Source organism: Elgaria multicarinata, chromosome 2 (genome assembly GCF_023053635.1).
Source record: "Elgaria multicarinata webbii isolate HBS135686 ecotype San Diego chromosome 2, rElgMul1.1.pri, whole genome shotgun sequence".
NCBI classification, from domain to species: Eukaryota; Metazoa; Chordata; class Lepidosauria; order Squamata; family Anguidae; genus Elgaria; species Elgaria multicarinata.
Window position 1 is genome coordinate 101,657,449 of NC_086172.1, and position 27,805 is coordinate 101,685,253.

Genomic DNA, 27,805 nt, shown 5'->3' on the forward strand with positions numbered 1-27,805 from the left:
AAACACACTTTTTCAATCCATCAACAAGAAGAGGAGGACATTTCACAGTCAAGAGATACTGCTTACAAAATACACCCCTGTTTAAACTCAGCAGTATTCCTTAAGGCATACAGCTATAAAAGGTGAGCACTGATCAGCTATCATGAAACTTGGGTACTCTCTGCCCTTTTGCGGACTTTCATTACCTTTAATCTCCAACCAGAATATGATGCATCTGCTTCTTTACAGAAAAATCGCGTGGTCTTCGTTCCAATGTTCAACAACTGCTCTGCAGGCAATCCTTGTGTTTGTGAGATGTAACGAATCTGAACAGATAAAAGAAACATAGTTTAATGTTCACTAATACATTATAGATTTAGCATTTTTAGAGTCCAACTCAGATTTCTACTGTGTTTAATGTACATTGTTCTATATCACAACTGCTCAAGAACTGTCAGGTATGCTTTGAGGTGGATTCCTGCATTGAGCAGGGGGTTGGACTTGATGGTCTTGTAGGCCCCTTCCAACACTACTATTCTATGATTCTAACTTGTCGACAAAGGATGATAAGTTCAGGATCACCTTAGGGTATTTGGAACGGATATTTGGTTACTGAATCAATTAGAGTTTTATTCACTTCCACCAGTTCAGATAGACCTAACATTAAGACTGGGTTTGCAAATCATAAGCCATGGTGGGTCGTGAGCCATTACCGTGACGTCCGAACCCGTTGTGGGCGAACAAGCCACCCTGAGAAACCATGGTTTGTAGTAGGGTTGTTGACAATAGCTTGTTCTTAGGGTGACTTGTAATGACATCAGAACCCAGCACCATGGCTTGTACCATAGCCGCTTGGCAAGAGCAGCAAAAAAAGAAGATCATGACGCATTGGCAATTTCCATCACCAATAACTGCCCCTCCAATGGAGCCAAAATGGAACTCTGGAATGACTGTCACTCAATCACCACCCTTTTTCCCCCCCGGTGCCTCAGAATTTAGCAAATGGGGTCATTTAAAAAGTCAATCTCTTGGTCTTCTGCAAATGCACAGAATGAAGACTCGGTTAATCCCATATGCACAGTCTTGTCTTGTCAATTTCCTTGTATGTTTCAGCTGTCAAAAGGGAGCTCCAAAGTGAGTAGGTAACATACCAAAAAAATGACAATGAGACTGCAAATAGGCTAATTTGCAGCATGTAACTCCTCTGCTGAGGGAACTACACTGGCTACCTATTCACTATTGGGCCAGGTTTAAGGTTCTTGTACTTGTGAACAAAGCCCTAAACAACCTGGGACTAGGATACCTGAGAGAGCACCTTCTCCCCTACCAACCTGCTCGGTCACTGAGGTCATACTCCTGGTGGTTCGACATAGACGCATCCTCCGATTGGAGTCCACCAGAGGAAGAGCCTTCAGTGTAGTAGCCCCCATCCTATGGAATTCCCTGCCTCTGGAGGTCAGGCAGGCACCAACTTTGTATTCCTTTCAGCGCCTCCTGAAAACATCATTGATCCAGGAAGCCTGTTTTTATTGTATTTTATCTTGTTCACTGCTCCGAAATTTTGCATGGAGAGCGGTATATAAATATTGTAAATAAATAAATAAATAAATTGTACATAGATGCAAAGGACTGGTGGGGGGAATGGTAAGAGAAAGAAGGAAGCACTGAAAAAGAAATGCGAATGAACTAAGTGCACCAAAGGGTGGGCTGACAATATCTCCCACTTGGCAATGTGATTTTCTTGCTATTAAGTGACGTTTGTCAGTGTCCTCCTCCCTTTCAACACTTTTTGAAGTCTCTAGCAACTTCCAGAAAGGGAAGTTACTATCTCCCAACCCCTTTCTGCAACTATTTCTTGAAACAGTTATGCTATTGAACAAATTTCTCCTCCGTTTACTTCACAAATTTGCAGAAATTTAGAGGTTGGAAAGTAAATGGAGGGTAAATTTGCAGAAATTTAGAGAGAGTGGGCTGGAGGACTGAGGGGAACTGAGGGGGAAACAACCTACGGCAAGCCACTGGCAGGCGATCATCTGTCAGGGAGTAACATGGGTTGGCAACAAACAGCCATCCCACCGTAGCTTATCGTTCATGTGAACCGGACCTTAAGCTTATAGCCTGATCAACTGTGTTGACTCTCTGTCCAGCTAAGTAACATCTGGACAGGCACATTTGGTAACATGTTAATGTCAAGTTCTGGTCAGTGATTTTTCAGGCAAAGATTTTTTGAATAATAATGGTGCTTATTTCACAGCTTAAAGAAACAAGTAACCATTCTGATCAGACATAGGTTCACATCCAAAATACTGAATAGTTTCTATATTTGCCCTTAAGTTGCATTAAGTTTGTTAGATCGTTAACAAAACAGCTATTTGCACATTAAATTCATATCAATTTAATGTATATGAGTTGTGTCAAACTGGAGCTGGTGCACAATCTCCAAGTTATATTCTGAAACTATTTGCCTAAGGTTTAAAAAATCGTAATGTATGGCCATATTGGTCAACCAACCACTTATTATTTGACCATAATATTGTTAAGTATTCCATTAAGCCAAGAATACCACTGAATAGACTGCAGCCTACCATTTTAATTTCATTATGTTTTCATTTCTTAGGAAGTAGATGAGTAAAGATGAGATCAGGGCAAACCAAGGAGTACAGTAAAACTTCTTCTATTGGCTATCTTCAATTATTGCAGACACCTCTGAACATAAACAGTCATCAGTGCCAAGCGTCATAGTCTAGAATCACCTGACTCCATCTTGTTTACTGAAAGAACCAGGGGGCAGTCTGCTTCTCTGCTCTGTAAAAGCCCTGTGACGGAATGGATTCTAGTCTATAATAACAGTAGCTATTGAAAGAACTGAAGATACTAGTAGAAGTAAAGCTGCTACAACCGAGTTATTAAATTAGAGAGCATTGGGAAAAGCCAAAATCCTTTCTGTTGTTCTAATAAAGTTATGGCTCTAATACCAACATTTGACCAACATTTGACAGGTCAAACACACTATGTAAATGGACTCCTTGAGACTTGCCTGTTCTGTACATCTGTTATTGAATTTGAAACATTTTTCTGCAACTAAAAGATCAACCAAAAAGAAATGAGAACTAGTTTACTAGTATTTCAAACAAAATCCAGTGGGTCACAGCAAAACCTCATGAGAGCCAAACATGGCCTAGAGGCTATATGTTTCCAGAGACTTGCTGCATATTTCATTTGTGGAAGCAATCAAATTAAGCTTAACAAATACTACAGATCGCTGACCTGCTATATCTTTTAAAAAACAAATTTTCAAATATGACATTAGTCACTTGTAAGTTTAAGAAATGTATGTTTGAGAAAACTCAATATTGAAGTTGGCTTGACTATTTCATTCACACCTAAAGCTTGTTGAAAACTTGTTTACTTGTGTGTGTACAAATATTACAAATACGCTTCACAATGAAAGAATGTCAGTATTTTTAATATATAACTAAAGATAGGCCTAATCTACACCAAGCAGGATATTGCACTATGAAAGTGGTATATAAAAGGCAAGAGCCACACTGCTGCTTTATAGCGGTATTGAAGTGCACTGACATCTGTTGTGGCCCACTGACACATACCATATGCTGCTTTCATACTGCTATATCCTGCTTGGTGTGGCTCCTGCCTTTTATACAATATACCACTTCCATAGTGCAATATCCTGCTTGGTGTAGATTAGGCCATAGTATTTCTTAGCATCCACCAATAAAAAAGTGTCCACTATAGGAAAAATTAAGATTGCAGTTTACTTATCCCTAAACCCATACACACAACATTACTAATGCTGACTTCAAAGGGAGTTATTAAAACCTTTAACATGGTATCTTTGATTGTACACAGTCACTTCATGCATTTCAAATTGCATGATAAGATCAAAGGAAGTTAAATCCCCAACTGACCAAATTGCAGATAGACAAATAAAATAAATGGTTATATCCAATGCTGATTTCCACCAATGAGAGGAACCTGCTTGCAGAACGGATTCCCACCACCCACCCGCAGCCCTCCCAATCCGGAGCAGATCTGTGGCATGTGCAAAGGGCTGCAGGGGAGAGGAAAGTATCTTCATCATCATTGAACTATCTCAGATTACCAGTTAACCTTTTCTACTACCTGGTCATATTCAAGGGCTCCTGGATACAGTGGCCATCCAAGGAATAGTTCGGCAATCACACAGCCAAGTGACCACATATCTATGGCTTCACAAAATGGCAAACCCAATATGATTTCTGGTGCTCTGCAAATAGAAAAGGAATGGTTACTCAATATACTGGACAGAACAATAAACTGATTAAAAACGGACATTTTACAAATGTTATTACAACGCTCCAAAAAATTTCAATGGGGAGCAGTATATAAATATTCTAAATAAATAAATAAATAAATAATATGGATATCATTTTTAAAAAGTCAAGACTTAAAAAAAAACCTTGCTACTTAAAGTAACCTGTCTTTTTCATTAAGTCCTCCTCTCCCCTTAGTATGCAGACCACGCTAGTTACGTGCAATTGAATCTCCAAATTCCGTGTTATCCTATCATGTCATGCATTACAACTTACAGCAGTTAGTGTTTAGGCCATGCCTTATTTATGTTATGTTTAGCACGCACACAGGCATACACGGTCTTCACTTACACTACAGTAAGTCTTCACAAGGTTTCTTTTATACCTGAGTGTGTATATCTGCATTATGCCTTTTAACTTGTCACACAGCATAATTCTCAAACACAGGCAGCTGAATGAAAGTAACTCAATAGTAAGTGTATAGTAGCATTCTAAAAATAGGTCAAAATTAATAGGAAAACAAAAGTTTAAGAAAACACTCTCAATAAATCATGGATGCCACAAGTTTACACCACAAATATTTATTTGATTTACAGTTTGCCCTATTCAGCCTTTATTGGCATATTAATTATAAACCCTAGCATTACCTCTTTATTAAGAATTACAGCAATACCTATTTATCCCCATAATAAGCATTTTGTATGAACAAAATTCAAAATACTTAATTCACAGGGGACTTTCACCACCACAGCTCAAATCTACAACTCTGTAGTATTGTTACAAGATATGCACAACACATAGAAATAAACAATATATTTTACAATAGTAGAATACCAAAGAAGGAACTATAACCTCTTAATTAAATCACTCAATTATCAGACAGAGCCCATATCATATACTCTAGCAGAGCTACATAGTGCTAGTCCTACCAATTACTAAATCGCATCACAAACATGCTGATTTAAAGCACTTTAAAATTGCAAATACTTCAGAATGTTTATAGTGTTAGCTCTCACAACTATCCTGTGAAGTAGGCCACTAATATTTTCTCTTTTAATCAAATAAAGAATCCAAGCAGAGACCTCAGCCTTCTTTTCCAAAGTCACAATATCCATGATAAAGGAACTGAACTTAGGTTTACCACATTCAAACCTACCTCTATTCACTTTATGACACTGAAACAAATTCATGCTAATTCATTCAGCTAGACTGTGAATTTCATTTCTGCTCAAATGGGAGGGGTGCAAGCAAGAGATACGACTCCAGACAATTCCTCCCTGAAAAGTTGGTCCAGAGCATTGGGGATTTTACAGATCGGTTTGGGGGCAGTGCATAGACCTGTACATGGTGTGGGAGAAATATCAATCCCCTTCCATTCATGCCACGAGGTCTTCGGATCTAAATATGCATGTATTTTACAATGTAAAATATCCCTTGCCTGCACGACCGCATTTTCCTATTAAACTGTATTTATTTATGTATTACACTTATATACCTCCCCATAGCCGAAGCTCTCTGGGTGGTTTACAAAGGTTTAAAACAGTGAACATTAAAAACAAATATACAGAACATAAAATCAACTGACAAGTTGAGATGGACGGGGGGGGGATGTCTAGTGTAATCAGAAAAGTTAAATCAAACTATAAGAAAACTGTGGGATTGTTCCCATTAATCAACAAATTCTGACTGATTAACAAAAAGGTTCCTGAACAGAAGGAGAAAAAGCCAAAGAAAGAAATTATTTCTCATTACTCTGTATCCAAGCATCTATTTCTAATATTGTAAAATAAAACAAAACTGTATTTTCATAATAGTTTGGCTGACAATGCAGTGGGGTGCCATTAAAATAAAAACGATCCTTCAAACAACTTAAAGTCAGGAGGAATGCCAAACAACTGTTAACTCAGAAAACCTCAGTCTCATAAGGTCTACTAAAATCTAAAACTCTTTAAACTCTTTATATTTAGACCTATGTTTCATCTCCTAAAATGGCATAACAATCATGCTGAAGATTCCCATGAAATGCCAAAAATAGTAGCAGTAAAATCTCTTTATTGTGGTATTTTTGCATGTTGAATTTAAATCATTCAAATATTTCCAAAATGATGGCATTACTATTTTTAGCACACAGTTCACTGAGGCACTACATTGGAAAGTGTTGGAGACCTCTGTTTTAAAGGATCAAGAATGTAAGACATCACAGCTAGTTCCAACTGAGGTACTAATACTTAAGACAAAAGCCCTATTCAGTTGCTTAAAAGGGGGTTAAAATCAATGTATGAGAGGAGGGAACACCACACCCACACCCCTCTTCCTTGGCAACTGAAGAGGAGAGCCTCCTCTATCCCTGGGGGTCATGATTGAGAACCATGATTTTCCACAGAGGAGGAGGAGAAGAACACAACAAAGAAGAGGGGTGGGGCAGTATTGGAGCCTCCCTCCCTTCAGGTGTTGATTTTTAACCTCTTTTTGAACAATTGAATAGGGCTAGCCACATAGCCGCAATGCATTTTCACAGACTTATCCTCTGTGATTAAAGTGCTGGGGTACTGTCTCAGCCATTGTGCTCTGTTTTGAAGACGCTCAAAGTTACTTCAAAGCATAACACAGTCTCTCTCCTTTTTTCATGCCCCAAGCTCAAAGAGTTGAGACTCATTTTTCTTGCACTCGTTATAATCCCTCAGTAGCTCAATGTGACCATGGGTATTGTAGTGCCCCTCCAGAACTCTGAGCTTCATTTCCAAAGCATCATACACATTCTAGAAGTGCTCTGTGACTACAGAAATGATTCCCACACCAACCCCTGAGAAGGGCTGGGCCTTGGTTATCTCACATTGCACTTTTGAGGCTCTTTGAATAGCTCAAACATGCAACACACTTGTGGGGATGATTCCCATCCATCAAATCACTGGATCCAAGTTTGAAAGGAGGTCTGTGTCTCTTCTGTGTTGCATTGTACTTTTGAGGTAATGTCAGTGCCTCAGACATGCAATCTGATAAGAGAGGAGCTCTACTCCTCTGCCTGAGCTGACTTTGTGCTGCACTTCAATGGCGTAAGTCCCAAAATGCAGCACAAGCTCAGGGACAAGACTATACCCTGCTCTTTGTGGCATGATTAGGGTCCCGGCAACAACACATTTTGGTTGACTACCAAGGCCAACCAAAACCTGCAGATCCTTGTTTGTATCTATTGCTAGTAAGTAAGTTATGTCCGGACATACCGACTCCATTGAGACAACACTCTAAGCCGCGGTGGTTAAGTATTTGGAGGTAAACGTTATGGCTTAGCATGTCATGTGAACCATGACTTAGCGTGTCGTGTGAACCATTCCTAACCACAGTTTAAACATGCTCACTAACCATTTTCTGTAAAAGGGTAGCGGCTATACAGAGCTTAGCATATTGTCTGAACAGATCTACTTTGTACTGTGAACAGGCTAATAATTCATTTCTACCGCAGATCCAGATCTAAGCCAGAATTCAAACCCTTCTATTAGTTTGTACAAGAAGACCCCATGTTTTCATGCAAGTTACACAGCAAGATGATATCTTTATATGACACAATGTCCAAAAAAACACGATAATTTGATAATCATAATGTAAATCAACACACATCTCTCATTTCAGTCATTTGTTATGGTTTGCTCACAGGTGTCACAAATTAGCAGCCATGAAAGTCGAATGGTATGTAGCAAGAGGGCAGAACCACAGGTGGACAAGCAACTGACGTGCGCCTCCTCTCCTCACTGCAGCTGCTACTTACTTGGATCTATCCCCTTTCCAGAAACAAATGACAATGTCTGGTGAATCCCAGTTAATATGACAGATTCTTTAATAGTGGTTGATATGTCAGGATGAAGTTATATTTGTATGAGTCAGCACACAGATTTCGCATTGGGGCTCAGTTCCAGGCAACTTACATTATTCTCCTTTATACCCAGGCTGGCACTCTTCTTCTTTATATGCAAGCTTATAATAGTGCCTGGGATCCACGCAGGTAAGAACCTTTCTCAAAGGGCATCTAAATTCCTGACTAATTCAAGTGACAATTCCAAGGTACGTTTTTTGTATTATATTCAAGTGTAATGATCTGCCCAGAGAGTTTCAGCTGTGGAGCAGTATAAAATATTGGATTTTTACATTATTAATTTTTTTTTTAAGCAACCTGTTTTATGCTGCCTTGTGTCCACTTGGAGAGTAAAGGGGGGAGAATAAACCGATATGCAGGCGATGTGATGTGTGTGGTACAGCACTCCAAACAAAACAAATGACCACTAGTAGCTCATCCAGTTTATAAACTGTTATAGATTTTTTTTAAAAAAAATAATTCTAAAAAAATAACATTTAAAATGTTTAGCTTTACAATTTTTAACATATACATAGACAGATTTTAAAAAGTGAAACATTTCAGTATAAAACACCCACTTCAGTCACAAACAAGAGCTCTTCTCAGGGTATTTTTCCGACCCTCCAGAGAGGTTTTTCAGTATGCACAGTGGAAAATAAGGAATGGGAAAAAACCCTTCCATAGGCTTTCTTCTATTCACAGTTCTTTTGATACAAATCTTTATAACTAAATAATATGATTTGAACATCTGTCAAGGGTTTACTGGTGACAAGTGTTACAATCACCAAGGGCAAATAAAAAAAAAACCTATAGAAACCTGAACAAAAATTAATTCAAGAAAGCTTAAATTCATACACATATCAAAAACAAACATAACTTTTTAGCACACAATACAGAAGTTAAATCAATATTTGCAGTGCCATCTTATGCTTGTTTACTCAGAAATAAATCCCACTGTTTTCAATGCAGTTCACTCCTTATTGAATTCACAATTGAAGCCTTCGGTTTCAAGAAACAACAGATTTACCTATCACTCTTGAAAAACTAACTTCTAGGTTTACATAACGTATGTCTATAAAAAGTTGCCAAATACTAACAAAACTTACATCTGCTATCCAGATCCTGTATCTCAATGAAATATTCCTTTTGTAAACCGCCCAGAGAGCTTCAGCTATGGGGCGGTATATAAATGTAATAAATAAAATAATAATAATAATAATAATAATAACAACAACAACAACAACAACACATACAGAAGCCCTTGTAAAAGAAAGCAAATAGCTAAAAAAAACAACCTTGGGGCTGCAGAACAATGCGGCTTATTCCTTCAGTTTCACAGAGGTCCTTATCCCCTCCTTTCAAGATTGGGAGAATAGCTGGAAGCAACTGACTCATTTCACAATTGCGCCCATGCCTCTAAGCATATATAACCAAAGGCCTTGTAGTATGCTCCCAGATTCTACCCTCTATATCGTTTCACACCAATATGATTCAATTGTTCTTACTGCCAGTTAACATACTCATGCTGAGAATTACAAGAATGTGAATTACAAAAAGGGATTTAAACTGGGCCCTTTTTCTTGGTGAATTAAATGGCATTGATTTAAAGCAATTCCACTCTGCATAACTGCATTTATAATTATTCAATAGATTCCTTTAAAATATAATACAATTTGTATTTACCACTTTTCTAATAGTCAAAGAAATAGTGTTCAAACGGTATTACTCCAAAACCCATTTCATAAACTAGAATTAAAATTTATTGTTCAAATTTGCTTCATTATCTACAGAAGTACAGCTTCATCTACTAGCACTAACAAAAGAGATAGGTCAGCACCTTCCCAGGAACTATATAAGGCCCAAAGAGAAGGGGAAATTATCTACACTTTAGGCTTCTACTCAGATTTATTTCTTTTTCCACAAATTAAACTAACAGTAGTAGTCATAGAGCATTTCAACCAACATCTAGTGAAAAGGCAGTGATCAAAGACAACTTAGTCTTATGACACATAACTGTAGGATATATTTTCCAGTTCTGATCTCATGCAAAACTATAGTTTAATATACTGAGAACAATCCACAGAGAGCTTGGGCTCCTCCACTCCTCTCTCAGCACAGTCTTGAGGAAGAGTTTAGAAACTTTCATTTGTTTGTTTGTTTTTGCTTAACCACATAGTCTGTTGTGTCAACTAAACCAAAAGTTTCGTTCATTTCATTTATTACATTTCTATATTGCCCAATAGCTAAAGCTCTCTAGGCAGTTTACAAAGTTTAAAAACCTTAAAAGTACAATATTGTATATAATATAAAACCACCTTACATACGAAACATTAAATAGACAGCAAACACACATACACTTACAGTAGTTTCAACAATCAATAATATGGAAGCCATGATCTAATTAAAAACTTTATCATATGCTGCCAAATGCCTGATAGTAGAGAAAGGTCTTAACTTGGTGACGAAAAGAAGGTTGTAGGGCCTCGCTGGGGAATTCATTCCATAATCTAGGGGCTGAAACCAAGAAGGTCCTCTCCTTCATTGCCATCTTCCAAGCCTTCCTCAGAGGAGGCACCTGGAAGATGGTGAGTGTACTGTACAGGTAGGTTCATGTTGGGAAATGTGCTCAATTAGGTATCAGTAAAGTCATGTAAGGCTTTGTACGTTAAAAGCAGAAACTTGAATCAGGCTCAGAAACATACAGGCCACCAGTGCAATTGGCCCAGATTGGTGTTATATGTTTGGACCTTCTTGTCTGACCGTCACATTTTACACAAGCTGCAGCTTCTGAACCATCTTCAAAGGCCCTCATAAACCACCTTGCAGTGATCTAACTTGGAGGTTACCAAAGCATAGACAACTGAAGCCAGGTTATCCCTGTCCAAATAGGGGCAAAACAGGGTCACCAACTGAAGTTGGTAGAAGTCATTCCACACTACTGTGGCCACCAGATATATAACTTAATGTAACTGGGGCAGGGGGTTGTTCATGGAAACAAGTTAACTCCACCATAGTTAACATTAGCATGACATCTGAATACAGCCATTGAGAACAATCCACCCTATAAAGCTGTTATTTCAATGAGAGAAATGAAGAACATGCGTAAGGATACAATCTCACCAATTTATCCAAGATTAAATCCTATTGAATTAAACTGGATTGTGCTGTAAATCATAATGAAAATAATAGGACTAAGAAATGCTCAGCTTTTGTAGTTCTTTGCCCAGAATGTTTAGTCAATTGTTTTGATAACATCCACATCTGAAGGAACATCTGCTATATTTGTAGTAATAAAAAAAGATGAAATTCTATATTTTAATATATCTACTTTCATCTAAGACTGTCTACGCCACCACCTCTTTTCACATTTCATTCCATCCTGTTTTGCACTTTATTGTTTCCCATTTGTCCCTCTTGGACCTTGTACTGCTTTTTCCTTATTTTAACCTTTAGAAGAGAAGGAGAGAAATAAAGATGAGAAACAAAGGAGAGGCTCACTGCTGCTGTGGAGAGAATGGCAAACATATATATCAGTAGTAACATTGGATTCCTACAAGGAGAAATTTTCAGTGCCTGATTTATGTAAATCATGAGTTGCTACTGTATCTGCCTACCCCCTCCACTGCCTGCCTACTTCCTAGACATGGAAGACATCCCAGGTAAGTACACACACAGAGACAGTGTTTTCACTTGGAAAGATCCTGACATTTTTCTCAGCAGGTTGTGGAGCTTTCTTGCAAGTAAATGGTTAATCGTTTTAGCCTGCTGCTTCAAGCACTAACTGGAAAGAAACAATATTTCTGATGACAGCAGCGAAGTCATTATATATCATGTAAACTTATGGAGCTGCCTTAAACTGGATTGGGCTACTGGTCCATCTAGCCCAATGCTACCTACCCCAACTGATAGCAGCTCTCCAAGATCTCATGCAAAGATTTTTCTCAGTCCTGCTACAAGAGACTCTTTTAACTGGAAGTGCTGGAGACATTAGCATGCCAGGCATGTGCACTTCCATTGAGCTAGGATCACTCCAAAAATAGACCACATTCCAAATATATAAAGCAAACCAACCCAAATACCACTAAACGCAGCCAATAATTTTGACAGCTTAGTCTGTTATATACAATGATGCCTGCAATGCATATAATTCAACATGTTAGGTACATTAAAGTCATGTTGACACGTTTGAATGTAATTTTTACAAGCAATGATTTTGCCCACATGACTACTGTATTTTCCGAGGAAAGGCTCTCCAGTTAGCTGGATTAACGCACTATTGATAGCTGGATTCCACTGCTATGAGATACTGTCAAGTCATCATTTCGAGAACAACCCTATCAAGCTGTTTTCTCTATTCAGTATACATGCCTATTAGAATAGCTTATCATGAAATTGCTCTGCAAATGCAGTTTAAAACCTGCTCCAACGAAAATTCAAGAGACACATGACTCAGGTCTGGCTAATAAAATGAAATCCAACAGTTCATCAACAATTCCAAAGGGCATAACCCAGAACTACAGAGTCCATGAGCACAAACCAGCAAACCTTAAGTATGCTTAAGCCTCAACAAAATAAATGACAGCTTACATCCCACTGACTTAATGTAATGATGAGCTTTAAGAAGAAAAAGAGCAAAACCTGCCTTTCTCAAGTCAAAACGGGCTGTGTTTTTGGAGCCTTTGGCTCACGCTTTATCTAAGAATCTTCTAAGGCTTAGGAAGATCCAGTCTGCAGGAACTCCTCCACGATCTTGATAGGTAGTTTGAATCACAACTACATTTCCCATGCGTTCCTAAACTTACCAAGAGAACAGAAAGATGGCTAGCTAAAGCTGAAGGTTCTTCCTAAATTTTCAACTTTCTGCAATGAAGGCTTTTGAGCTTGCTTGCAGCATGCATTGCTGATGGGGACTTTGGGAACCGTTAACTTGGCTTGCAAAAACCGATGGGTTGTCATGCACAAGTGGGAGAGAACTTTACTCCACAATCGGGTCAGCAACCCATGATCGGCTCCTGCTGAATAAGGTGCCTAAACCAAGAGCACTGGATTGTTTAGGGACAAGCCAAACCAATTGTTAACCCACAATTTGTTGTTTATCCCCTAAACAATCCAGCAATCTGGCTTCAGACATCACACTCAGCAGGAGCTGATAGAGGGTTGCTGAGTTGATCATGGATCATGGAGTAAATTGATAGGCTTTCGGAAGCAGGCTAAAACTTTTTTGTTCAAGCAGGCCTTTGGAGAATAATCCAGCCCTCCATCTATGTTAATGTCTTATAATTTTGTTGTGTATTTTTTAATTGTTTATGGTTTTGTTTCCCTCCCCCCCATGTATATTTTAAACTTTGTAAGGCCGCCTTGAGGCCCAGCATTGGGCAAAAGGCGGGATACAAATAAATATAATAATAATAATAATAATAATAATAATAATAATAATAATGTAGAAAAGGCAGGTGCACTGTAGGCTTTTAACCAATACATCAGTTTTTAAACCAATGGATTGCTGCTATGTGCAAACAGCCCCATTATGTTGGACCATTAGAAATTACACAGCTAGGAGGATTTTTAAAAAAGCTCCAATTCCCGGAGTTCCTATCAGCAGTTCTCAAATGCGTGAGCCCTTGTACCAAATAAAATGGCCAGGTTCACATGATCAGCAGGGGAAATTACACAGTATGGGTTATACATAAACGTTTCCTCTGCCCCCAAGCATACCCACTATTTGCTTAATTAACCACGACATGTTACAGGTTGCCGTGTCATCCAAACCCAGTGCATGGTGCGACGGGTGGCTTCTGACCCACCCCACAGTCCATGGTTTATAATAAGGGCTGTGGAGTGGGTTAGAAGCCACCCCTCCGTGCCACCTCACTGGATTCAGGCAACATGGCAACCCGCAACGTGGCATGGGTAATTAAAGAAATCCCAGTTGAGTGAGCAGCATGTATAGGAGAAACAACTCATACTGCGTAGTTTCCCCCACTAATTGTGCGAACCCAGCCAATGGCTTTCTCTCCTGAATTATAAGTTTCTGCACTTCCATAAAGACTTGTGTGAAGGAGTGAAATTCTAGCATAACTCTCAAAAAAGACCTAATTGAAATTGCTGGACATGTTAGTTATACAGTGCAGATTTAATGCTGGTTTCCTGCAAATCTTGGCTTGCAGATTTGTTAGCCATAATCATGATTTAGCATTATAGCTGCACCCACTCCAAACTCTGGTTTCAGATCCTGGTTAGATGAGAAACCTATTTAACTGTAGTGTAACCTTAGATCAGCCTTGTAATTAGCCCTCCAAAGTTAACAGCCTTCAAAATATTTTACTTATTTGCTTTCGATGCACAAAAGCCGGTTAGAGGACTGACACCTTCTTTACCAGCCCCTTTTATGAATAAAAAATAGGGACTTCATCTCCTTCATGTCTAACATAGAAGCACAGAGGCTGGTGAAGGAACTGATTGCTCTGTCCTTTCACCAGCCTGCCACCCTTCTATCCTAGATACGGAAGAGGCAAGGCCATGTCCTACATGCACACCAAGCGGGCTTGGTAGTAAAGGCACAGATCACTTTGTACTTTTGCCATGGGCCCACAAAGTTTCTATGCAAAATGCACAAGAAAGAATTTTGCCTCCTTGCATCCAGCACAGAATCACAGCTGGCTGTTCTGACTTCATAAATATATACCAGGCATCAAGACTTGGCTATTCAGCAAGCAGCTGTTTTGGTCTAAAAGAAAGAATAATTACTCCTGGAGTAAGCAAGGTTCTGCACTACAGCTGACAGTACAAGCATGAGATATTGTGTAGGCCAACAGTGGCTTCTCTACAGCATGGGTCAAGGATTGTCCTGGACCCTGATAGAAAGGAATCTGCTCCCTTTATAGGATTCCAAAAAGGGAACTTCAATATAAGTAACAGCTACCGTATATGAACTATATCCAAGCCATTTTGGATCACATCTGTAAACTGGATGCCACTTACTAAGGTATATTTCTGTTAAAAATAAACTTGCTTTGCAAGATAAACCTGTATTTAAAAATATTCATTGCAATATTTCGTTATCTTTCAAATACGCCTCGCTGTAAGCCCCCCTCCCCAATAAATTGGGGGGCAGAGAAATATTAAAATAAACTAAAATAGACTGCATGGGAAGCAAGCCTATTCAGGGCTCATCTTGTTGTTGAAAGAAATACAGAAAAAGTTATGCCTTATTTAGAGTATTTATATACTGTCTTTCGACAAAAAGTTTTCAAACCAATTTACACAGTTCATCTTGGAATACAGTTGCTTACTGAATCGGCATGGGCAGGCTTCCACATGAAGACTTTCAACCCTAGAATAAATAAAGAGACTCCCCTCATCCTATGCCTGCTCAGAGCCCGCCTGTCTTGTCTTCAGCAGTAAGGAAAGAGCAAAACCTCCTTGGAAACACCTGCCCGTCAGATCAAATCTGGGAGTGGAACAGATAACGTCCAGGTCAAGAGGTCAGGGCTGCTTCAGCAAAACTCCTTCCCACACACAGCTGGCTTGATAGCTTGATCACCCAGGGAGTAGCCATTTTAAACTTGCTCCAAGAATAAGCATCACAGTTAAGAAATAGCTGCTTCATGTAATGCTCAGAACCCCAGTGGATTTCCCAGAGTACCAGCATTCTCTTAACATAAGGCTGAAATCAATAACCTATTTACTCTAAAGAAGCCCCCTATGCTCAAATGGACTGTTCTGAATTACGTTATGCTCTGCATGTCAAGTTCCTAACCACCATGGCTGCAACGTTGTAATGTCAGCTGTTTTATTATTGCATCGGGGGGGTTGGGGTTATTATAATGTATTCGCTGGTTGTAAGCTGCCTTGTGAGGATCCTGCCTCTGAAAGGCAGCCTACAAATATTTTAAATAAATAAATAAAACCTTCATGTCGTCTACCAAAAATCCCAGTGTTCTCCTGAGAAAAGGACTTCTTTGCGCTTCATGGCTAATCTGTCCCTTCTACTTTTCCTCTTGCGATCTTCCCATATTTCTCACCCAGACAGCCAAACCACCCTTCCCCCAAACTCTTACATTCTGCAAGCTTTCAGTCACATTCAGAAAATGCTCTTTACAAAGCTTCTACAAAATATATGTTTATTAATTTATATAGGTAAAGTAAGCCAAAGTAAGACAATATCTAAAGCAAAAAGTGCAGGCAGTATTCTACCCATGCTTTTTGTGAGAAACTATCCTGACCCTGCCTTTCAGTGCTTTTAGCCAATGAAAGAGGTCATAGCATTGATAAATGTTTATAAAAGCCATCTAGCCAATTAGACAAAAAAGTACATAGCGACACAACTTGGAGAAGGACATTTCTGCTTTATTTTTAAGACCTTTTTTGGTCTTCCGTAGTGATGAAGTGATTGCTGCACCATAGAAAACAATTCAGAACAGCTGTGAATGGATAGTAGTGTGTCTACCCAAAAAGCGAAAGGTAGGAGCAAAGCCAGGAATTCATGATCTTTCTAATGCTAATCTTATTTCATACCAAAAATGTATTTTCTTTTCTCTTTTTAGCAAACTTAAACAAATACCATTTCAATAGCAATACAGATCATTATTCTATCCATGATTATTATACCTATACTGCAGATGATGGAATTGCAGCTAAGAAACCACGGGCTACTGCAAAGTAGCCCGTTGTTGTTACACCCATTTTGCTGAGGGTGGAGTTAAAGTAGTAAATGAAAACTCTGCAGCGTAGTCCAGTGTTATCTAGTCCCTAGCATAATCCAAAAGAGAATGTAGTGGGAATGGCGACTGTAAAGTTGACTGTAGCAGCAGCACAATTAATTAAGGGATGAAGGAGGCAAGAGAAAGACCAAGACTTGGAGAGCAGGTTTACCCATTCAAAAACAACTGATCAGTAGACCTAGCGTAGAAGTTTTTCAGAGGCTCAGGCCCTGCGACTTCTCTGTCAACAGGTTTTCCAGAAATGGTCAACTTGTTTTCCGATGCAAGTTACATACGCATATACAAACCACCCACTACCAAGAAAATGCCCACAAATACAGGCTATGCTGTACCTTAAGTGCATTTGAGTGTCTTATACTTGCCAGCTAGTCATTGCCTAATTCCCTAAATTTGTTTTCTCTAGTAGCATAGCACTCCTAAAAGATCATTTGTCTTTTCAGTACAGCAATCAGCTCCAAATTACAATATGCAGTTATGAATGTCTCTAAACATCTTCTCTTTGAAAGTATCAAACAACTTACCTACTAAGCAACCAAAATCAATTCCATCATACTCACCACATGTCCAAAAACAGACTTTACAACACTGAAGTACAATGGGATAATCTAACAGACCCATCGCACTACATTAGAATATCTTATGGCGACAGTGAAACATAAAGTCAAACAATGAGATCGTCACCTCCCACCCCAAAGGGCCATCTGACACCAACTGCCCTGTGGGAAGGATTCCAGGAGACAAGGTGGGAGGGAGGCTGTCACAGAAAACACTAGGGACCCTTCTCAAGTGGGGCTGCTTTTGTTTTCCTTTATTTTAAATGTTTGGCATTTATTCATTGCATTTTTAGGCAGAAATCAGCATGCAAATATTATACAGCTTATTCTCTTGGCTATCAGAAGCCGTTGATATCTCCTTGCCGTATATTCTGATCACTTATACTTGAAGAAGGGAACTTTATCAAATGACAATCTCAGGCTCATTCTAGGCTGAGATAAAGAACTTGTACCCATGTCATGTTAACCCATGGTGGCTTACAAGCTATGCACAGTAGTTAATTTGGAAATAGTCCACTGTACCCTGACAGATGATCAGACAAAGAAGCTACACAGCACAGTTTACTCCCCCACCCCTCCCCAAGTAACCCTCCCACCCCGGTTGGGCAGTTAAGCCCAGCTTTTTTTGCGAATTTTCAAGCCTTTGTTAGGTCCCCTTTCTCCACCCGTGTGCAACAAAATAGTAGCTTATTTTGGGAAATAACCTACTGTGCCCTGACAGATGATCAGCTACACAGCATAGTTTATTTCCCGCCCTCCCCCAGCTTCATTTGCAATTTTTAAACCTATGCCAGGTCCCCTTTCTCCACTCATGTGCAACAAAAAGGGAGAGCACCAAATGCACTACTGGATAAATGCGGAACTTTGCATTCCCATGGAAAAGTGAGGATTTATCCACATGTGAAACAAACCGTTTGCTTCCCTAACCCTCTTCCTCCTCTGAGTTGAGAAGGGGTGGCCTGACTAGAACAGAGAGGTGCTTACACAGCACCCAAAAAGGATGGCCTCCATCTTTATGGTATAGAAATGTAATACATAAATGAACTCCTTGAACATTTTCAGAAATGGAACAAAATTTAATATAAAAGTTCCCCTTATGGGAAGCCACCACATGCACTATTGGATAAATGGGTTTAAGAACAACGCGGGGAGGAGACTTATTTGGAGTCAGACACAGCTGAATGTGGCAGGAAAACAAGTTTGCTCAGAGATCACTTGAGAGGAGCAGAGGGGTGGCAGCGTTTCTGGCCATTCTTGCTGAGTGGCACCATAGGCGATCTCTGTAACCTAGATTGACACAACAGATGACAAGTCAACCCACCATTAGTAAACTAACCCTAACTGCAGACCGTGGGTTCCGAGGGTGGCTTATTTGGGGGAAATAACCATTAGCAGGAAAAGAGCTCACAAATGCCACGCTAAGCCATCATGGGTTAAATAAATCATATCTCCTATTTTATTTATTTATTTATTAAACTTATATACCAGCCCATAGCTGAAGCTCTCTGACCACTTCTTGCACGGCAAAAAATACTTCCTACATGGAAATGAGTACTTAAATAGTATTTTAATGCATTTATTTATTTATTTATTACATTTCTATACCGCCCAATAGCCGGAGCTCTCTGGGCGGTTTTTCTCACAAAAAGCACATTTCTATCCCAGAATATTCATTTGAAACATTTTTTAACTAAGAACTGCATGTCATTCAGAAAAGTGGGAAATCGGGAGGATAATTGTATTCAGATCTGCACAATAGTCCAATAGGTGTGGTTCAAGGCAGTTCGCATTAGAACTAGCAAAGATCAAACTCCACAAGCAACCTTTTGTACTTCTTCCAACGTGGAACATGTACAAAAGCTCCCAAAGCAAGAGCTATACAAAGGCAGTCTTTGCAACCCCCATAAAATTTGCCTACTCCCTTTTAAACCAACTAAACTAGTGGCCCTCACATCTTGCAGCAGCGAGATCTACAAATGAATTCCATGTTATGTGACAAAGTATTATATTTTCAGAGTGAACTAGAGTTTTAGTACTATGAAAATAGGTGATTTTACATCATATATTCTCTCCCCATTCTCTCCATACATTCACATAATTTTATAAACCAAGATCATGGTTCCCCTTAGTCATCTTTTTTTCTAAAATGCATAGTACAATTTTGTCTTTCCTTGTGGGAATGGTACAAATCACTTGAACATTTCTGTTACTCCTTCTTCTACTTTTCTGAGAGGTCCTATTATAGCTCTTCCAAGTGTGCATTTGCAATTTTACAAGCCTGAATAATGTTATCTTTCAATATGCACTTCTCACTCTGAATTTCTAATTACATATCACTGGTCCCAATATAATTCTTTCTCCCCAAATTTTACTTCCTACTCTGTACTTTATGTTAAATTAACTAGTTACTGCAGGCTTGAAAGAATTACTAACTAATATGCTTATTCAACAGCAGGGCTGGGGGGTATATATGTGTTTGTGCTGGGAGAGCCATTTTTATCCTATGTACAAAACTGGGCTAAAAAAAAACTTGGTATCAGTATTCTGGAGCTTAATTTTCAGACTGCTGTACTGTTCCCACCAATAGCACTTATCCCAAGCTTTTTGAGAAATAGATTAACACTGAAGCTGCTTATTTTTCTTCTCCCTCTGCTTTGGCCTCCCCCACTGGCTCTAAAGGGCCACTGACTTGGTTCACATGGCATGACAGCCCATCAAGGGTTAATTTACCCTTGAGGAGCTGCAGAACATGCCGGCCACCATTATAAATATGCAATCCCCCACTAAGGGTTGTTATGTTGTGCAAACACAGCTAGTGGGGTTATTTGAAGGTTTAACAACTCTCACGTAACCCTACAATAGACCATGAGTCATGCAAGGTTTTCGCACCACACATCAACCCCCAGTCAAGGGTTGCAGATTCATAATGGCGGCTGGCATGCACCACAACTCCTGAAGGGTAAATTAACCCTCGATGGGCTGTCATGTTGTGTGAATTGGGCCACAGTCTCTTTAAGTGCAAACTGAGAAAGCATATCAGGTAGAAAGGGTAAGAATCTTATGGTGGGGCAGAGGAAGGTAAGTGGGAGTCCTACACATCCCCACATATTTCAACAAGCAGTGATTCTTACTTGGGTTTCCTACTGATCATGAGTAAGGGGGCGGTTTTTTAAAAAATCTCTTAATGTTCACTATTTACTAATTATGAAAACTATTACACTAGTTAGACACACAAGCAAACAAATTACTGAAAGAACCAAGACAATGCCCATCATTTGCAGACAATACAGTAAACTGAGATGAATAGTTGAACATAACACAGTGTTCAGCTTATATACAAGATTACTAAATGCGATACATTATTCTCATGCTAATAGCCAAGTTTTATTCATTGTTCATTTCTAGTGAATGGAAAATACCTTACCACCAGTTAAACAAAACAAGGGTGTATTATATATAAATCCTGCTTGCCCTCACTTGAGTCGCAATAATATTTTCTATATAATCAGCTTGTGTGACTGTAGAACCCAACACTTTTTCTTTCTAGAATAGATTCTGGGTTTTTGTAAAACCACCAAGAAATAGTTAAGCTCCCAGTGAAAGGAAAGTAATAGCTACAGAGAAAAAAATACCAGATGTTAATACTGCTTGAAGTAACCCTATCTGATTCCACTTGAAAATTGCTTGGGTAAGCATGAGATTACTCCAGAAAGAACAGGACCTGGCAAGAATTAGAAGGAGACTGAGTTAGGAAAAACAGCAACACTAAATTATGTGCAAATCAACCCCAAAAAAGGCACATGTTAATATTTATGACATTAGGTATTACGAACTTTGGCAACTTTCTACCAAGTTGCCAAAGATGATCAAGATCTACTCCCCCCCACCCAAAAAACAACAACAAGGTGAGGAAGAAGATACAGGAGCATAGTAAACACAAGAGAAAACATATGGGGGCACCCTGGCTGCCTTTTTATTTCTAAAGTGGAAAATTAAAAAGCTGTCAGTAAAAATTGCCTGCTTGAGAAAGCACAAATGCTAGACAGTAAAATTACTGCCAAGCTACCGCATGCTTAGCAATTACAATTCAGTTTGTTTACATCTATACCAGCCAGCTGAGCCAGTCCATGATTTCAGCATTGGAATAAAACTGTAAAGAGTTAAAAAAAAAAAAACTTCATGGAGGCCGAGTTTCTCTAATGAAATGCAGCCTATTATCTTAACAAACCACCTTTATTCATATAGTAGCCCCGACCTCTTTCTTGACAGTAACTGTGCTTACAGCATAGCAGCTGACTTTGAGCATGCTGACCTTGAGCAAATGAACGCACTTAGCAGCATGTACTTCTGGCTTATTTCACTGCAGCAGCGAAACAGCCTCACCATCTATAGTAGTCAACAGTTTCTGGCCACCACCCCCTGCCTATTTTAAGATATCCCCCACAACATTTCAGTGATGCACAGTTCAAAGTGATAGAATAACATCTGAGGCCACATTCCAGCTCAAGTTGTTTACAGAGGAATCTTGGTCTGTTCCCATGGATCACTTCTTTCATCAATGAGCAGAACGTGGTTTTTGGAATTATACTCCATATTTCCACCTCTTAAAAATCAAATGCAGGATTTCACAATATCCCCTGAATGAAGTGAATGTGGGCAGGAGCTATTCACTTATAAAAGACAGCATACAATATCTAAAGATGTATTTTGTTACTAAAATATAAATGAAATTTTAAAAATAAAAATACAAGAAAATACCTATTTCAGCTGATTTTTCTTTTAACATCTTTGTTGAGCTTTATCATGAAGCATTCTCAGCTAAGCCTAACCTCAGCAAATTTTCCAAAATGCCCAAGTCATGTTTAGGATGCAACTTTAATATAAAGAAAGACCATCACTGATTTGTCATCCAATTGTGTAATGACATCTTTGTTCTAATCTAGGATTGAAACATTCTAGGTGCTAAATAGCCATATAAACAACTGATGATGGTACCAAAAGATGTCATCCTCTCTAGATGAGATTAAAAACATGATGTTGGCTCCTTATCGTATTCTTTTGGCACCTCGGACTTTGACATTTTTTCAGTTTTGGAAGACAGAAGAGTTAATTCTTCTGGTTTAAAGTTTAAAAAACTCCTGCAGACACTTTGGGTTCAATATCAGAGAACACTTATGGACCAGAAAATATGCATCTCAAGTACAGTAAGTGTTCTACCAGGCTATAGATATGAATCAGATTCATACCAGCTTCTAGAAGCTGTCTTCTGATAGCAAGACTAAAAGGAGATAACTAGAATGTCTGCTGTTTAGCACTCAACAGCTATCTACATTATAACTTCCTCTATTTTCAAGTACCCTCCTTTACATACAGACAACTCTATTAATCCTTTTTTTTAAGCTATATAAAGTGTGTTACTCCTAGTTGTTATATTTACAAATAGTAAATAGTACAGATTGTTTTTCATGTATTGCCCTTATGCTGATAAATTATGTCTAAGTGGAAACTGACTAGGAAGAACTGCATCTACTTCCCCCGCCCCACCCAGAAGCATCCAATCTGAGGAAGGGTCACATGACTTAAACTTACTTCTTGCATTTTACACATCACTATCAGCAGTAGTACAGTAGTAAATTTTGAAGTGCAGGAGCTCATCATGACAACCACCATACCAATGCCATCAAGAAAAATCCCATGCTGGATTGGAGCAAGTGCCATGCTGGATCAGATCAAGGGTCCATCTAGTCCGGCACTCTGTTCACACAGCGGCCAACCAGCCATTGGCCAGGGATGAACAAGCAGGACATGGTGCAACAGCACCCTCCCACCCATGTTTCCGAACAGATGATGATGATGATGATGATGATGATGATAATGCTTCTATTATATAGCTTTCTTTTCTATAATTTATTCTCAAAGGAGCTAACACTATGGTTAAAAATTCCATCATAGGACAGACATTCATAAAACAAGATGGCAAACCGCTAAGGAAATCTCGCAATTAATTTTATGGGGCATAACTGCAATCCTATGCTTAGTCGTCTGGAAGTAAGCTCCTTAAACTCAACCATACAGTTGTGACGGGATGGGTTCAACTTATAAAACACACTGAGCTTTAACTAAATATGTTCAGCCTGCTGAAATGCAACCTTTAGCTTTTAATGCAAACAAATCTCACAAACTGCTAGCATAAAATAGGATCCCCACCCTCTCCCCCCACAAAGAGGAAGTATTAGCCTCTGTTTAATTGTTTTTCTCATTTCCTGACTTCCTCTATACTAATCTGTTACAAACAATAGTTTGAAAGCGTGGTTATCATCTCATTCCCTTGCCAGAGCAAGAAGAGTTTATCACTATCCTACTGCTCCAGCAGATGATATCATCAGTCCTGCTCTGAAAAAAGTTCTAAAGCTCTGCTTCCTTATCTTCCCCCTCCATTACACCACTGATCACCATGACTTAACTTACAGTATATATTTCGGACTAGGAGCAAGCGAAATCTATACCAATCTATAACTTTAGCTGCTCATACTCTGCTTCATTTAGGTTCACATCCTTGCTGTCTCTGTCCAGTTCAAAGTAGCAGCTTAAAAAACAGACCTACTTTGTTTCAAAAAGGGAACCACAGTAGGGGCCTTCACATCATTATATATGACAGGAATTTCAACAGCTGCTCTCAGTAATACTCCATCTCTAGTAATATTAGTAAAACCTTTCTACATCTTTCTTTTCTTTAGCAACTTCACAAGCTTCAGCTATGGAATGAGAAGGTTCAATGTTTATTGTACTAGCCAAAGGCAACGACAAATACATCCAAACAAAATATTTATACGCATATGCAGAAATACAAATATTTCTAACATTAGAAAATTATACAGTTAAATTAGGATTTACCATAAATTTATCCAATTTATCCAATGGGAATTTAAATTCCTTAGCACCTATAGTAATTATGGAATAAAGTAATATCCATGGTAAAATCCAATATATTTGCTCCACAAAACAGAAAATACTCTTAACTATTAAGGAGAAAAATATGTACATATTAACTGAGTTCACAAAACATCATCAACCTATTACTTACTTATAAGTTGAGTAACTTGCAGGATCAAACCTCAGGTTTCTGCTAACTAACTCGCTCCACCCACCATTTGAACACTGCTAAAAGTATTTTGAATGCTGCTTTACAGAACCACTAATACCTCCAAAAGATATGTACTACAACTTAAAGTTCATACCTATAACCCCATTTTCTGATATGAGCATCAGTGAAAGCTTGTCTTCATTGGGACTGGTACAGCAGAAGACAGGGCAACTTACAGTAAACAGAGCCAAGGCAACCATCCATGCCACAGAAAAGGGAAACAGAGGCAAATGAACACTGAGATTACTGCTGTGCCAAACATTTCTCCCATATTTTTTTTAACATACTCATTCAACATGCTAGAAAAGAAATTGCTTTCGAAAAGAAATTCAATGTTGAAGAAAATTAACTCGTGTTGGGCTTAGGGTTCTTATGCTTACTTTACTTATGAGGTGACTGAGTAGTGTGTGCAGGTGTCTTGTTTCTCATTGTACAATTATCTCTCCAGCAGCCCGTAAACTCCTTGGCTTCCCACACTTCAATTAAAGCCCAGGGGAAATCCTCCCAAGGAGCTTTTTCAGCTCAGGAAGCGCAGGCAGCCTGGGAGGCTGCACAGTAATCGAAACATGTCTAACACAAAACACACACACACTGCACCCTCAGCTACCTCATGGTAATTGGGTAAACTCAAAAACATCACAAAAATAAATTACAAAGCACTCTGAGAATGAGGCAGAACACAGTGGAAGCCTTTCATGGGGAAAGAAAACTTTCAGGAAACTGGAGGACATATTGTCAGCAGCAATGATGGAGGTTGGGAGGAGACTGCATAGTAAGTGAATGATAGCAGGGGATACACCCACCCATCCCTACCTTTAGAGAAAGATTAGTGTAATTGAACAACAGCAAGCAAAAAAAACACCACCCCAATTCTAATGCCTTTCCTTATGTGACTTGTATAGCAGAAGTGGAGAAGACAGGACAGCTGCTCTGAGATTATTCTTCATATAAATCCTGAAGAAAAAGACAAACAAAATGCCCTTGCTGGCTAGGTTCAATACCCAGGATAAAACAGAGTCCACTTTCTCTACCAAATTCAATAGGTGTCTGCAGGTAGAATATTGGACCCATTCTGACAGATTCTTTTCCACTTGCAGAGTGTCTAAAAAGATGGACTTAGAGCTGGTAGAGGCGAAAAATGCTACCCTTTGGTCCATTTTTTCACTTTCGGCAGATTGAGAATACCAATCTTCATGCTGCTCACTTTGATGTACTCAAAAGTTTTGAATGGTGTATAAGAAAATCAGATTCATCAGTGGCTAGCTGCCAACAGCTGCCTCCTGCTCTGTTGTCCCTATTACCTGGCAGTGAAGCACTTGAAAGCATCTATGGTTTTTGTACATTTCCTAGTGGAAGCTACTGTTAGCATGCTAGAATAAATGACTGCCCCTCAGAACAACATTTCCAGTGTTATTGGACAGTTAATAAAACTAATGTTATGTTTATCAGGACTTGCGTGGAGAACCACAAATATTAATGCTCTGCTGCATATAACAAATTATTTAGGAATGTTAAAAAAATATCCTATCATGACTTACCTGAATTGAGTTGCTTAGCATTTTGGTGAATCAAACTATTTGGTTAAATACAGAAACCACAGAAAAGTCAAAGCTGTAAAAGTACCAAACGTAAGCTAGAAATAAATGCAGAAAGCTACTACATACCTGTAGTACCGAGACTGCAGATATGTTGAACAGACGGTTTTGGATACATGGCTAGCAGACCCAAAATCGATTACCTTAACTCTGTAAGGCTGCCGGGCAGGATCCACCAACATAATATTTTCTGGTTTGAGGTCAGCGTGTATTAAACCAAGACTTTTTAGTTTTTTCAGTGCAGTGGCCACTTGTTGCAGAATAGGCCGTATTACTTTTAGCTGAAGAGGACTAAATTTGTTTTGTTTCAGAAAGTCATATAAATTCTGTTCCAACATCTCAAAAACTAAGCAAGTATGGTTGCGATGCTGAAAGCACTCATAAGCTCTCACGAAATTAAACTCATCAGCATTCTCGTTACTTAGTCTTGCTAATATGCTCACTTCTATTTGTCCTTGACGTGCATAAGATGGATGGTTCTTCAGAATTTTGATTGCCACTATTTCATTTGTCCCTCTTTTCCAGCACTTTACTACTTGCCCAAAAGTCCCTCGCCCAAGGAAATCAAGAACCTCATAAGTATTTTTCACAGAACATAACACCTCATGATGCACTAACTGATAATCCCCATCACCATTGGTACCACTTGGTTTTGAAGCTGCAGTAGCCGTCACAACTGTCACTGGGTTTCCCAAGTTTGTTTGCAACATTGCAGGCAATATAGGCAGTTCATCCACAATCTGCATTGCGCCACTCTGATTCTCCAACTCTTCACTCTTACGCTTCAGTCCACATCGCTGGGGGCGGTCCAAGATGTTCAACTCACTTTCTTGTGTCCCAGGCCAAGGTGCTTCCACTTGAGGTTGCTGTGCCCGCACTGCTAATATTTTTGTAGCACCTGCAATATTTTTTAAAGCAATAGCACTGGTCTGCAACAAAAAAGTCTCTCTTTGAGGTCTGTCAAATAGGTTCGTAGCCTGCAAGAAAGTACCAACCCTGCTGGGAGGCTGAGCGCTTCCAAAAAAATTACCATTCACATAGATCTGTGGGTAGGATCTTTCATGGTACACACAATTACTTGGCTCCACTTTGAGTTTCTTCACACTACAAAAGGCACTTGACTGAGTTTGATAAACATATGGTGGATAGACCAAGACTTGTGAGGCCATACCTAAACAAATGGAAAAATAAAAAGATTAGGACAATTTGTCATTTTCCCCCTAATAATACTCACTGATAAGCCAATGAAAATTTTTAACTTCAAAACTTTCTCATATTTATTTGGAGTCTCTGCTCACCCCCGCACACACAGCAGCAGACCCTTTTGTACATTAGGATTTAAACTATGGTGTTGCTGTGTAGTTTATATTGTCAATTTATCAGAGACAAATACAATCAGTGTTCTCTGTTTCTATACAGCAAGTGTTTTAACAGAAGTCTTAAGCATTAAAATTGTACAATTTATTTTTAATTTTGTTTAACGATTTTCTCAAGTTACAAAAATAACATTAAGAACTATAGTACAATGACGTCAGATAAAATCTATCATTAACTGCTCTGTAACAGCCACTCCACTTGTAAATTAATATCACAAATTTGAAAAAGATTAAAAATTTAAAATGCCAACATCTTTCATCATAATTAATGTAT

General features: G+C 38.9%; 1 protein-coding gene across 3 annotated transcripts in view; it reads right to left on the minus strand.

Moving 5' to 3' along the window:
- Positions 1–27,805, minus strand: part of HIPK3 (homeodomain interacting protein kinase 3) — a 64,315-nt gene that overhangs the window by 19,820 nt on the left and 16,690 nt on the right. For all 3 annotated transcript variants that reach the window (XM_063117314.1, XM_063117316.1, XM_063117315.1), the window contains exons 2-4: positions 26,225–27,326; positions 4,123–4,246; positions 186–305 (exon numbers count right to left, since the gene is read on the minus strand). In XM_063117314.1, the coding sequence (XP_062973384.1) occupies positions 186–305; positions 4,123–4,246; positions 26,225–27,324 (1,344 nt within the window). In that variant the 5' untranslated portion in view covers positions 27,325–27,326. The remainder of the gene's footprint in view (positions 1–185; positions 306–4,122; positions 4,247–26,224; positions 27,327–27,805) is intronic.